The sequence below is a fragment of the Pristiophorus japonicus genome, chromosome 20 (genome assembly GCF_044704955.1).
Source record: "Pristiophorus japonicus isolate sPriJap1 chromosome 20, sPriJap1.hap1, whole genome shotgun sequence".
NCBI classification, from domain to species: domain Eukaryota; kingdom Metazoa; phylum Chordata; class Chondrichthyes; family Pristiophoridae; genus Pristiophorus; species Pristiophorus japonicus.
In genome coordinates this window covers 6,597,892-6,612,220 of record NC_091996.1, presented here as the reverse complement: position 1 = coordinate 6,612,220, position 14,329 = coordinate 6,597,892, and the positions used below count along the sequence as shown (strand labels likewise).

The window sequence follows — 14,329 nt, the reverse complement described above, 5'->3', positions numbered from 1 at the left end:
GAAAATATTTTTACGCAGCGAGTGGTTCGGGTCTGGAATGTGCTGCCTGAGAGGGTGGTGGAGGCAAACTCAATCGCGACTTTCAAAAGGGAATTGGATAAGTATCAGAAAGAAAAACATTTGCAGGGCTACAGGGACAGGGCTGGGGGCAGGGGGGACTGGCTGAGGTGTTCTTGCAGAGAGCCGGCACGGGCTCGACAGGCCAAATGGCCTCCTCCTGTGCTGTAACCGTTCTATGATTCTATGAACTGCACGACTTGGATAAATTACCCAACCCTCTCCGCACACTGTAGGAAAGGCGTCCTGGAGAGGTTACAGAGGAGGTTTTACCAGGACGATACCAGGTTACAATGCCACTCTGTGGAGAGATTGGAGAATTGCTCTCCTTCGAGCAGAGGTGATCAAGGCCAGATTTAATCGAGGTGTTAAATATAAGAGGGGGTTTGGATAGTTTGACCCTACTTGCTCTGTGATTCCTCTGACAAGTTGGTTGGTCAGCAGAAGTCACAGATTGAAAGTAATTTGCAAGAGAACGAGAGGGGAACGGGAGGTGGTGGCCCCCGATGCTTAGAGTCAGATGCTGTCTCCAGACCCCAGGAGAAGTGGAACCGGGGGAGTGGATGTTTCCTGCGTACTGAGCAGCAGCAGTTACACGCTGCAGAATGTCAGCAGCTTTTCTTTAAGTCATCAATCAAACCATGCCGCAGCTTCTGGAGGTTTTAAACTGATTAATGCACAAAGCTAAAATGCGGTTCCTTGTCTGGGGGTCAAGCCTCGATTCTAATTATTTTAAGCACTCCTTTGCCGAATGAGCAACTCAGCGCTTTCACTCGCGCCGGCTCAGAGAACACGCCAAGTGCTCGCGCAGTCAAGCAGCACAAAGCTCCCCCCCCGCCCACCCCTCCTGAGATGATGCCTCCCACCCTCGTCGGGGAGAAGCGACTCCCCCCGCCCACCCCCCCCCCCTCCCTCCCCGAGCATCCCAGCAAAATATTATCTAAACCCGAGTATCAAATTCACACATCATTGCTCAGAATGTACAGCACAGAAACGGGCCAGTCAGCCCAAGCCGGTGTTTATGAAAGAAAGACTTGGATTTATATAGCGCCTTTCACGACCACCAGACGTCTCAAAGTACTTTATGGCCAATGAAAGTACAATGTGGTCACTGTTGTAATGTGGGAAACGGGGCAGCCAACTTGCACACAAGCAACTCCCACAAACAGCAATGTGATAATGACCAGATAATCTCTTTTTGTTATGTTGATTGAGGGATAAATATTGGCCCCAGGCCACCGGGGATAACTCCCCTGCTCTTCTTCGAAATAGTGCCATGGGGTCGTTTACATCCACCTGAGAGGGGCAGACGGGGCCTTGGTTTAATGCCTCATCCGAAAGGCGGCACCTCTGACAGTGCAGCGCTCCCTCAGCACTGCACTGGGAGTGTCGGCCGAGATTTAAGTGCTCAAAGTCCCTGGAGTGGGACTTGCTGCACACGAGCCTCCTCACACCCGACTCCACCTCACCCGGTCAGTCCAACTGGTCGCGGTGCTGCGGCCGCAGACCGGGGCCTCGTGGAGAAGTCTGTGGCTTCACTTCAAACAGAGTCTGCAATTATACGAAGAACCCTGCTGGTTCACTGGCTGGTGCTGTGCAGATGTACAAACATTCCAGATGTTGAATCTTTTGGAGCTGGGACTGGATATGCTCAACCAACACAATCAAACTTCCAAACGTTTTCCTGAGATAGAATCATGCAGCACAGGAGGCGGCCATTCGGCCCATCGTGCCTGTGCTGGCTCTTTGCAAGTGCTCTCCAATTAGTTCCCCCATCCATCCCCTGCTCTTTCACCTACAATTTTTTTCGTTTTCAACTATTTATCCGATTCCCTTTTGAAAGCTACTATTGAATCAGCTTCCACCGCCCTTTCAGGCAGCGTGTTCCAGACCACAACAGCTCGCTGCGTAAAAAAAAACAAGGTCCTCCTCTCCCCTCTGGTCTTTTGCCAAGTTGCTAAATTCCTCCTCCCTTATGAATTTAATCTCATAAGAACATAAGACTCAGGAGCAGGAGTCGGCTATACGGCCCCTCCGAGCCTGCTCCGCCATTCAATAAATTCATGGCTGATCTTCGATCTCAACGCCACTTTCCCGCCCGATCCCTTGATTCACCTCGACTCCAAAAATCTAGCGATCTCGGTCTTGAATATATTCAGAGATTCAGCCTCCACAGCCCTCCGGGGTAGAGAATTCCACAGGTTCATAACGCTCCGAGTGAAGATGTTTCTCCTCGTCTCTTGTCTTAAATGGCCGACCCCTTATCCTGAGACTGTGCCCCCTGGTTCTCGACTCTCCAGCCCGGGGGGAAAACATCCTCTCAGCATCGACCCTGTCAATCCCCCTCAGAATCTTGTATGTTTCACAATGAGATCACCCCTCATTCTTCGAAACTCTGGAGAGTATCGGCCCTGGATTGAGGACGGGGGACTCGAGCAGGGAGTAGTTGAGCCCGGTGCGAGAATGTGCGGCTTATTTCACCGGCGGGCTTTGCCGCAAGGGGCCAACAGCGCGATTTCGCTGGTTTGAAGCCACCGACACAAACCAGCTACGGACCTTGAGTTGGGCCTCGCTCTTCGGGTCGAGGGGTTTCCGACGCAGCAGCTGAAGGTAATTCTGGTCCATGCGTCGCTCGCTTTGCGTACTTGCATCTTCCACGCCTGCGAATCCTTCCAGCATGGCAGTCTTCAGGGTGCTGATATCGCCGTGCAGAGACTGGTGGGGAAAGAGGCAGAGAGAGATAAAAATCAAACACACACCAGCATAAAGCCCGCTGCCAGCCAGGGGACGAGCTTACACCCAGGCGTCCTCAATAAACTACCTCAGTGCGAACTCAAACACCAGGCAGTGAGGGGGCAGCAGAATCATTCTTCCACGCTGGCCAAAACGAGAAAGAAACCCTTACTGCATCGTGTAAAGCCAAAGTGCAGGTTTAGTCTAGAGGCCAGAATCCAGGCATAACGCTCGGCCCAGCCCCAGGGACCATTTCCCAACCCCCCCGCGTCCTTTCCCGCACCTGTCCCGTGACCAAGATCAAAGCCCCCACCCGCCCCCCCCCCCACTGCTTTCCCATCCCCCGATTATTTGCCTCCTTTCACCTTGCAATGTAACTGGGAACATCTTTCTGTCCATGACGAATGCAAGAGGCAATTAGACACGTTAAAGCACGTAGGGAATCGGTCACCTACAATAGTTCACAAACTAGTCCACACCACTTACAGCAGGCACGTTGTGTTTACTACATGTCGGAGTGAGATTCCACAGTTTAAATTGTTCAGTTTCTGGGCCGGAGAGGTTGATTGGCATTGCAGGAACATGAATCCCGTCATTGGAAAGGGACTTCCGCTGTTACATGCCAGCCCTAACCTGTTGCGGCGGGGTCAATTGGCAATCGGTGCGCAAACGCAGCAACGTCTAGACACTCGCGGGGAGGTCGAGGGACGAGCGGCCACTTCCCGGAGACTCACAACTCACGGGGCATCGCTTCCTCGCCACACGTCGCTGGACGACTTACACACGAATGTCGGCGAGCGCCATTAAACTCACTATGTTGACGAATTAGCCTCCGACCCCTGGGTCCCCTCCCCCGACCCCCGGGTCATGCCCCCCCCCCCCCCCCGCCCCGATCCCTGGGTCTCCCCGACCTCAGAGCGCCACTTGCCTCCGTGGTCTCCTTGATCTCCAACAGGAAGGTGTGGAGCGACTCCGCGTCGAATTTCAGGTGGCTCATCTCCTTGGCACTACCAACCTCAAAGTTGGCGCCCGCTGTGCGATTCTTCAAGTCGTCCAGCTCCTTCTGAAAGAGAGCGATCTGTGCAGAGAGCACGGGGCGTTAGCGTTCCAAACAGACAGACTTATGGCAGATAAAGAAAAAAAATATATATCTAACTTTCAGTTCTTCTCCCATTCTCAGGCCAGCCCAATTACAGCCAATGGGGAACTTGCACTGTTGTGCCATGGGACGTTTTACTGCGCAGGAAGCCGTTCCCTTCAGCTGCCGAGGCCTAAAGCTCTGGAATTCCCTCCCCAAGCCTCCTTTAAGACGCTCCTTAAAGTCCACTTCTTTCACTGGGCTATTGGCTGCCTCTCCCGGTGTACCCGTATGTCGCCCGCTGAAGCGCCTCGGGACACTCTACGAGTTGTTCGTGTTAAAGCTGCTGTTGTAATGTGGTGCACAAAGCCGCCTGTCGGAGGGGACGTCTTTCGGATGAGACGTTAATCCGAGGCCCGGTCCGCTCTCTCAGGTGGATGGAAAAGATCCCACGGCACTATTTCGAAGAAGAGCAGGGGAGTTATCCCCGGTGTCCTGGGGCCAATATTTAGCCCTCAATCAACATAACAAAAACAGATTATCTGGTCATTATCATATTGCTGTTTGTGGGATCTTGCTGTGCGCAAATTGGTTTCCCACATTACAACAGTGACTTCAAAAGTACTTCATTGGCAGGAAAGTGTTTTGTGATAGCCCCGAGGTCGTGAAAGGCGCCACGTAAATGCAAGACTTTCTTTCATTTTACAAAAACACTGGAACAGTTCATTTCAATAACATACATTTATGGAGTGCCTTTAACATTGTAAAATGTCCCAAGGCGCTTCAGAGGAGCGGTATGGAACAAATTTTGACACCGAGCCACACGAGGACATGAGGAGATATTGGGACAGGTGACCAAAAGTTTGGTCAAAGAGCATCTTAAAGGGGGAGAGGTGGAGAGGTGGAGAGATTTAGGGAGGGAGCTCCGGAGCTTAGCGTCTTGGTAGCTGAAGGCACGGCCGCCAATGGTAGAGCGATTAAAATAGCGGATACGTTAGAGGCCAGGATTTGAGGAGCGTGGAGATCTCCGAGGGCTGGTGGCAATGTTCCCTTTAAGCTGAGCGGCACTCTGGAGGTCCCGTGCAGCCGGCTCATAAATAGGAAAAACTCCTTGAAGATAATGTTGGCTGTGGGGCTGGAGGAGATTACAGAGATAGGGAGGGGGCGAGGCCGTGGAGGGATTTGAAAACGTGGCCGAGAATGATAAAACCGAGGCGTTGCTGGACCGGGGGCCCCAAGCCAGGTCAACGAGCACAGGGGCTGAAGAGTGAGTGGGACTTGGTGAGAGTTAGTTACAAAGCGCTACGCTCGAATGACAAGGTGGGTGAGGTCATTCTGTAATTGAGGCTCATCGGACAAGCACGTGGGTCACGAGGTCAAACACACAACACGCCGGGCCGCCAGTACTCAGCGACGAAGGCGCTAATGTCGAAAGCGGGATCAGTGCTGAAACATCACGCTGCTTCGAGTTCCCGGCAAACATGTCTCACACACACTCACTCACACACTCACTCACACACTCACACACTCACTCACTCACACACTCACTCACTCACTCACTCACACACTCACTCACTCACACACTCACTCACTCACACACTCACTCACACACTCACACACTCACTCACACACTCACTCACTCACTCACACACTCACTCACACACTCACTCACACACTCACTCACTCACTCACACACTCACTCACACACTCACTCACTCACACACTCACACACTCACTCACACACTCACACACTCACTCACACACTCACTCACACACTCACTCACACACTCACTCACACACTCACTCACACTCACTCACACACTCACACACTCACACACTCACTCACACACTCACTCACACACTCACTCACACACTCACTCACACACTCACTCACACACTCACACACACACTCACACACTCACACACTCACTCACACACTCACTCACACACTCACTCACACACTCACTCACACACTCACACACTCACTCACTCACACACTCACACACTCACTCACACACTCACTCACACACTCACTCACACACTCACTCACACACTCACTCACACACTCACTCACACACTCACTCACACTCACTCACACACTCACTCACACTCACTCACACTCACACACTCACACACTCACTCACACTCACTCACACACTCACTCACACACTCACTCACACACTCACTCACACACTCACTCACACACTCACTCACACACTCACTCACACACTCACTCACACTCACACACTCACACACTCACACACTCACTCACTCACACACTCACACACTCACTCACACACTCACTCACACACTCACTCACACACTCACACACTCACACACTCACACACTCACTCACACACTCACACACACTCACTCACACTCACTCACACACTCACTCACACACTCACTCACACACTCACTCACACACTCACTCACACACTCACTCACACTCACTCACACACTCACTCACACACTCACTCACACACTCACTCACACACTCACACACTCACTCACTCACACACTCACTCACACACTCACTCACACACTCACTCACACACTCACTCACACACTCACTCACACACTCACTCACACACTCACTCACACACTCACTCACACACTCACACACTCACTCACTCACACACTCACTCACACACTCACTCACACACTCACTCACACACTCACTCACACACTCACACACTCACACACTCACACACTCACTCACACACTCACACACACTCACTCACACTCACTCACACACTCACTCACACACTCACTCACACACTCACTCACACACTCACTCACACACTCACTCACACACTCACTCACACACTCACTCACACACTCACTCACACTCACTCACACTCACTCACACACTCACACACTCACTCACACTCACTCACACACTCACTCACACACTCACTCACACACTCACTCACACACTCACTCACACACTCACTCACACACTCACTCACACACTCACTCACACACTCACTCACACACTCACTCACACACTCACTCACACACTCACTCACACACTCACACACTCACTCACACACTCACTCACACACTCACTCACACACTCACACACACACTCACACACACTCACACACTCACTCACTCACTCACACACTCACACACACACACTCACCTCCTCCATGATGCCCATCATGACCGGGTCCAGGGTGGGCTGTTGCTGCAGCTGCTTCTCCAGGTCGGACACGGACTGATTCAAGGTGGCAGAGGTCTGAAGGGCAAAAGACAAGGCGATCTGTCGTAGCACCCGCCGCAAAATATTCATACCCATGGGAGCTTGCTGTGCGCAGATTGGCTGCCGCATTTCCCACCTTACGACAGTGACTGCACTTCAGAAAGTGCGTCATTGGCTGTTAAGCGCTTTGAGACGCCCCGAAGCCGGGAAAGGAGCTATATAAATGCAAGTCTTTCTTTACAGCGGAAGCGCAGGCCCTCTGTGTCGGCAAATCGAGGCCAGCCAGGGAGCGGAGCCCCGATTCACGTACAAAACTGACGGGCTGGTAAAGGCCAGTTGTTCCGTCGAGCCTGCCCCACACTCCTGCTGGTATAGAGCATCATGACCAGACACTTCCCTCCTCCCCCGCAGCCCCCCCCAGCCATGGCCTGCCAAAAAAGAAAAAGGAAAAAAAAAAAAAGTCTCTGGGAAATTTCGCTCCGACCCCCTCAGGTCGAACCCAGTCCAGGAGATCACACATGAGAACGTAAGAATTAGGATCAGGAGCAGGCCATTCGGCCCTTCGAGCCTGCTCCGCCATTCAATGAGATCATGGCTGATCTTCTACCTCAACTCCAATTTCCTGCACTGTCCCCACATCCCTTGATATCCAAAAATCTGTCGATCTCGGTCGTGAATATACTCAAAGACTGAGCCTCCACTGCCCTCTGGGGTAGAGAATTCCAAAGATTCACTACCCTCTGAGTGAAGAAGTTTCTCCTCATCTCAGTCCCAAATGGCTGACCCCTTATTCTGAGACTGTGACCCCGAGTTTCAGACACCCTAGCGAGAGGAAACATCCTCCCTGCATCTACCCTGTCAAGCCCTGTAAGAATTTTGTATGTTTCAATGTACACAAGGACCACGTGTGCTTTGCCTTTTATAAGATGCTGTTTCTGCCCCATTCATGGACCGGTCCAGCTACCTCGTGATGGCAATGCAAACAGTCAGCACCAATGGTCCCACTGGTTTTTTTTTTGGGGGGGGGGGGGGCGCGGGACCTCTTTAACGGGCTGCGCGGTCCATTCTAAATCCCACTCACGTGGGGTTTTGCCCTTTGAGAGCCGGCTGCACGGGAGCTCAAGACCGCAGCTCGACCGCGCAGCTTAAAAGGAGCAATTCCCGTCTCCCTCGCACTGGTCGGCCGTGTACCCCGATACTCAGGTACCTGCCTTTATTAGCCCAGGCATGGAATACAAGAGCAGGGAGGTTAAGCTTGATCTGTATAAAACACCAGTTAGGCCACAGCTGGAGTACTGCGTGCAGTTCTGGTCACCGCATTACAGGAAGGATGTGACTGCACTGGAGAGGGTACAGAGGAGATTTACGAGGACGTTGCCAGGACTGGAGAATTTTAGCTGTGAGGACAGATTGGATAGGCTGGGTTTGTTTTCTTTGGAACGGAGGAGGCTGAGGGGAGACCTGAGTGAGCTGTATAAATTTATGAGGGGCCGAGATAGTGGATAGAAAGGACCTATTTCCCTCAGCAGAGGGGTCAACAATCAGGGGGCATAGATTTAAAAGTAATTGGGGGGAAGGTTTAGAGGGGATTTGAGGGGAAATGTCTTCACCCAGAGGGTGGTGGGGGTCTGGAACTCATTGCCTGAAAGGGTGGTAGAGGCAGAAACCCTCACCACATTTAAAAAGTACTTGGATGTGCACCTGAAGTGCCGTAACCTACAGGGCTACGGACCGAGAGCTGGAGAGTGGGATTAGGCTGGATAGCTCTTTGTCGACCAGTGCAGACACGATGGGCCGAATGGCCTCCTCCCGTGCTGTAAATTTCTATGATGCGATGAGCGCAGAACCCCAGGCACTTGGCTTAGATGACTAATGCTTTTCCAACCTGTTCAATCTACCTCGTGGGGACAAGGCACTCATTCCCCACAGAGACAGTCCACAGGAGCAACCAGGGTGCACTAACTAAATTCTGACCGTCAGCTCAGTGTTTTAGTGACCCCCGGTGGTGGAAGCAGGACACTACAACAGGACGTCCAAAACAATCGGCAAGTTTCTGCGCGCGCGCAAGCTGGAGACTGGTCGCTGTCGAGGATTACAGCATGCGTTACCGACAAACATAGTGCAGCACGGCCCATATAGGGGTACGGGAGCACGGTGGTTATGCTACTGGACTCGTAATCCAGAGGCCTGGACTAATAACCCAGAGACGCAAGTTCAAATCCCTCCACAGCAGCCGGGGTAATTTAAATTGAGTTAATTAAATACATTTGCAATTATAATGCCAGCGTCAGTAACAGTGACTATGAAACTACCAGACAGGCGGGAAAAACCCAACTGGTTCACTAATGTCCTTTAGGGAAGGGAATCTGCCGTCCTTACCCGGTCTGGGCCTATATGTGACTCCAGATCCACAGCAATGTGGTGAACTCTTAACTGCCCCTCTGAAATGGCCTAGCGAGACACTCAGCTGTGTCAAAACCGCTACGACAAAGTCAGCACACTGTGGGAGCACCTTCACCACACGGACTGCAGCGGTTCAAGGCGGCGGCTCACCACCACCTTCTCGAGGGGCAATTAGGGACGGGCAAGAAATGCCGGTCTTGCCAGCGATGCCCACTTCCCGTGAACACATTTTTTTTTTAAATCACTTAATATATTGCTTTGGTCCGTGCTGCTGACCGCAGCAAAATTGCCTGAAATCTGGAAAAACCCACTCGGGTTAAGAATGATCCCACAGGCAATGGTTCCCGTCATTTTTGTTTTCTGGGCCGCGCTGCCCCTTTAACGGGATGCACGAGCTGATCAGAATTCCGCGCACGTGCGTTTTTTTTTCCTATTTCATCGCCGCGCAAGCTTAAAGGGACCGTTGCTCCCCGGCCACTCTGGGCCAGGTGGTCTCCACGATCATAAGAAATAGGAGCAGGAGTCGGCCATATAGCCCCTCGAGCCTGCTCCGCCCTTCAATACGATCATGGCTGATCTGATCATGATCTCAGCTCCACTTCCCTGCCTGCTCCCCATAACTACTTATCGGTTAAGAAACTGTCCAGCTCTGTCTTAAATTTATTAAATGTCCCAGCTTCCAGAGCTCTCTGAGGCAGCGAATTCCACAGATTTACAATCCTCTGAGAGAAGAAATTCCTCCTCATCTCAGTCTTATTCTAAGATTATGCCCCCTAGTTCTAGTCTCCCCTATCAGTGGAAACATCCTCTCTGCATCCACCTCGTCAAGCCCTCTCATAATCTTATACGTTTCGATAAGATCACCTCTTATTCTTCTGAACGTCAATGAGCATCGGCCCAACCTCCTCAACTTATCCTCATAAGTCAATCCCCTCATCTCCGGAATCAACCTCGTGACCCTTCTCTGAACTGCCTCCAATGCAAGTATATCCTTTCTTAAATACGGAGACCAAAACTGTACGCAGTACTCGAGGTGTGGCCTCACCAATACCCTTAATCATTTATAAATATAAATTGATCGGGTCGGGCGAGGGACGGGGATAGCCCATTGCACGATCTCATCCCGGAGCGATGCTTTAGTGCCTTGACAAGGCGCTCGCTGATCACCAATAGTCCGGGCGGGGCGGGGGGGCGGGGTTAGTGATGTTCAGCAGCTGAAGACGAATCTGTGTTTACCCTGGCCTAGCCCTTTAAGGCCTGCTCAGCGCCAGGCACGCGTCTCCCCCCAAGGTCAGCCAGAGAGGCGGGTTGCCGTGGGACTTCCCTCCAGATTGATAACGCTCAGAAATCCCAGGCTTTCTCCCCCTTTTCGAAGCTCCCAATTGGCTGGGTCAGAGGTCATCAGGGAGATACCCCTGTCCTTTTTTTGATTTTTTAAAAAAGTAATTTGCACTTTGCTGCCGTTTCACGGCCAACATTTGAGCTCATCGGGTAAGCCCCAAATGGCGAGATTGTGAATCACAGTTGTAAAAGTCGGATAGCCAGGCGGTGAAGGGTAGGGTGCAGGTCTTTAGTTGCTCACAAGCATTTTATTCACCCGTTACATTCTACGCCGACCTTCCGATCAGCTTGCAACTTTCCCCTGTCTATTCGCCACTTATAGGAGAGAGCAAGAGAGTCCCCAGTTTGGGGAGGGCTAACAAGGCAAGGGAATACACATTAAATGGTAGGACATTGAGAAGTGTAGAGGAACAGAGGGACCTTGGAGTGCATATCCACAGATCCCTGAAGGTAGCAGGACAGGTCGATAAGGTGGTTAAGAAGACATATAGAATACATACGCGAAATGCCTTTATTAGCCCAGGCATAGAATACAAGAGCAGGGAGGTTATGCTTGAACTGTATAAAACACTGATTAGGCCACAGCTAGAGTACTGCGTGCAGTTCTGGTCACCACATTACAGGAAGGATGTGATTGCACTAGGGAGGGTCCAGAGGAGATTTACAAGAATGTTGTCTGGACTGGAGAATCTTAGCTGTGAGGAAAGATTGGATAGGCTGGGGTTTGTCTGCTTTGGAACAGAGGAGGCTGAGGGGAGACCTTATTGAGGTGTATAAAATTATGAGCGGCCTAGATAGAGTGGATAGGAAGGACCCATTTCCCTTAGTTGAGGGGTCAACAACCAGGGGGCATAGATTTAAAGTAAATGATAGGAGGTATAGAGGGGATTTGAGGGGAAATCTTTTCACCCAGAGGGTGGTGGGGGACTGGGACTCACTGCCTGAAAGGGTGGTAGAGGCAGAAACCCTCACCACATTTAAAAAGTACTTGGATGTGCACTTGAAGTGCCGTAACCTACAGCTGGGAAGTGGGATTAGGCTGGATAGCTCTGTCTCAGCTGGCGTGGACATGATGGGCCGAACGGCCTCCTTCTGTGCCGTAAATTTCTGTGATTTTAATGAACACTCAATTCCTGTACACCACTGAAGTACGATTGACAGCAATGACGGGCGCCGTGTCTTACCTGGGTTAGGCAAGACTTCGGAACAGGAAGAACAGCAGCAACGCCCAATGCATTCCGAACCGCGGCTACAGGGAGAGAGAGAGAGAGACAAGCTGAGAAATGGCACAGTTCCATGGACGTTTTCAATTGTTTTTTCCCCCCAGTGCCCCCTCCCCACTCCAACTTGCTCCTCGATCTCTCCGGGACACCGCTCTGGAATACGGGACAGTAATGATCCCGCAGGTCCAGGGGGCACGGACACGCCCGAGGGAGCTCACTCGCTGCTTTCGCCGTGGGATCGGTCAGACCCGCACCTTCTAGTCAGACACAGAAATAAAACTCAAACACCAAGTGCAAGACTCAGCCCACTCCCATCGACAACAACTAGTATTTATTTATATAGCGCCTTTTACACAGTAAAGCGTTGCAAGATGCTTCACAGTAGTGTTTTAAGACAGAACAAATAAATTTGACACTGAGCCACACAAGAAGAAATGACGGCAGGTCAAAGAGGTAGGTTTTAAGGAGCGTCTTGAAGGAGGAACGAGAGGTAGAGAGGCGGAGAGGTTTAAGGCAGGGAGTTCCAGAGCCTGGGGCCCAGGCAACTGCCATTATAATCAGGGATGCTCAGGAGGGCAGAATTGGAAGAGCGCAGACATCTTGGGGGGGTTGTGGGGCTGGAGGAGATTACAAAGATAGGGAGGGGCGAGGACCATGGAGGGATTTGAAAATAAGGATGAGAATTTTGAAATCGAGGCGTTGCTTAACCGGGAGCCAATGTCGGCCAGTGAGCACAGGGGGTGATGGGTGAGCGGGACTTGGTGCGAGTTAGGACTCGGGGCAGCCGAGTTTTGGATCACCGCTAGTTTATGTAGGGTAGAATGTGGGAGGCCAGCCAGGGGTGCTTTGGAAGAGTCAAGTCGAGAGGTAACAAAGGCATGGATGAGGGCTTCAGCAGCGGATGAGCGGAGGCAGGAGCGGAGACGGGCGATGTTACGGAGGTGGAAATAGGCGGCTTTAGTTTTGCTGCGGATATGTGGTCGAAAGTTCATTTCAGGGTCAAATATGACACTGAGGTTGCGACTAGTGTGGTTCGGCCTCAGACAGGGGACGGGGACGGAGGAGGAGAGGAGAGGAGGAAAGGGGGAAGGGGGAGGGGGGAAAGGGGGAGGGGGGGAAAGGGGGAGGGGGGGAAAGGGGGAGGGGGGGAAGGGGGAGGGGGGGAAGGGGAGGGGGAAAGGGGGAGGGGGGAAAGGGGGAGGGGGGAAAGGGGGAGGGGGGAAAGGGGGAGGGGGGAAAGGGGGAGGGGGGAAAGGGGGAGGGGGGAAAGGGGGAGGGGGGAAAGGGGGAGGGGGGAAAGGGGGAGGGGGGAAAGGGGGAGGGGGGAAAGGGGGAGGGGGAAAGGGGGAGGGGGAAAGGGGGAGGGGGAAAGGGGAGGGGGAAAGGGGGAGGGGGAAAGGGGGAGGGGGAAAGGGGGAGGGGGAAAGGGGGAGGGGGAAAGGGGGAGGGGGAAAGGGGGAGGGGGAAAGGGGGAGGGGGAAAGGGGGAGGGGGAAAGGGGGAGGAAAGGGGGAGGGGGAAAGGGGGAGGGGGAAAGGGGGAGGGGGAAAGGGGGAGGGGGAAAGGGGGAGGGGAGAGGGGGAGGGGGAAAGGGGGAGGGGGAAAGGGGAGGGGGAAAGGGGGAGGGGGAAAGGGGGAGGGGGAAAGGGGGAGGGGGAAGGGGGAGGGGGAAAGGGGGAGGGGGAAAGGGGGAGGGGGAAAGGGGGAGGGGGAAAGGGGGAGGGGGAAAGGGGGAGGGGAAAGGGGGAGGGGGAAAGGGGGAGGGGGAAAGGGGGAGGGGGAAAGGGGGAGGGGGAAAGGGGGAGGGGGAAAGGGGGAGGGGAAAGGGGGAGGGGGAAAGGGGGAGGGGAAAGGGGGAGGGGGAAGGGGGAGGGGGAAAGGGGGAGGGGGAAGGGGGAGGGGGGAAGGGGAAGGGGGAGGGGGGAAAGGGGGAAGGGGGAGGGGGGAAAGGGGAAGAGGGGGAGGGGGGAAAGGGGAAGGGGGGAAAGGGGGAAAGGGGAAGGGGGAAAGAGGGGAAGGGGGGGAAGGGGGAAGGGGGGATAGGGGGGTGAGCGGCCCGAGAGAGAGAGAGAACGAGCGCGCCAGAGAGAGAGAGAGAACGAGCGCGCCCGAGAGAGAGAGAGAACGAGCGCGCCCGAGAGAGAGAGAGAACGAGCGCGCCCGAGAGAGAGAGAGAACGAGCGCGCCCGAGAGAGAGAGAGAGAGAGAACGAGCGCGCCCGAGAGAGAGAGAGAGAGAACGAGCGCGCCCGAGAGAGAGAGAACGAGCGCGCCCGAGAGAGAGAGAA

The 14,329-nt window shown here is 53.3% G+C and overlaps 1 protein-coding gene across 1 annotated transcript in view; it reads right to left on the bottom strand.

Moving 5' to 3' along the window:
• Positions 1-14,329, bottom strand: part of LOC139233074 (nuclear pore complex protein Nup214-like) — a gene marked incomplete at its 5' end in the record, with an annotated part of 130,875 nt that overhangs the window by 114,261 nt on the left and 2,285 nt on the right. Inside the window, 4 exons of the mRNA XM_070863594.1 lie at positions 2,614-2,772; positions 3,719-3,868; positions 7,017-7,112; positions 12,005-12,069. Of these exons, the coding sequence (XP_070719695.1) occupies positions 2,614-2,772; positions 3,719-3,868; positions 7,017-7,112; positions 12,005-12,069 (470 nt within the window). The remainder of the gene's footprint in view (positions 1-2,613; positions 2,773-3,718; positions 3,869-7,016; positions 7,113-12,004; positions 12,070-14,329) is intronic.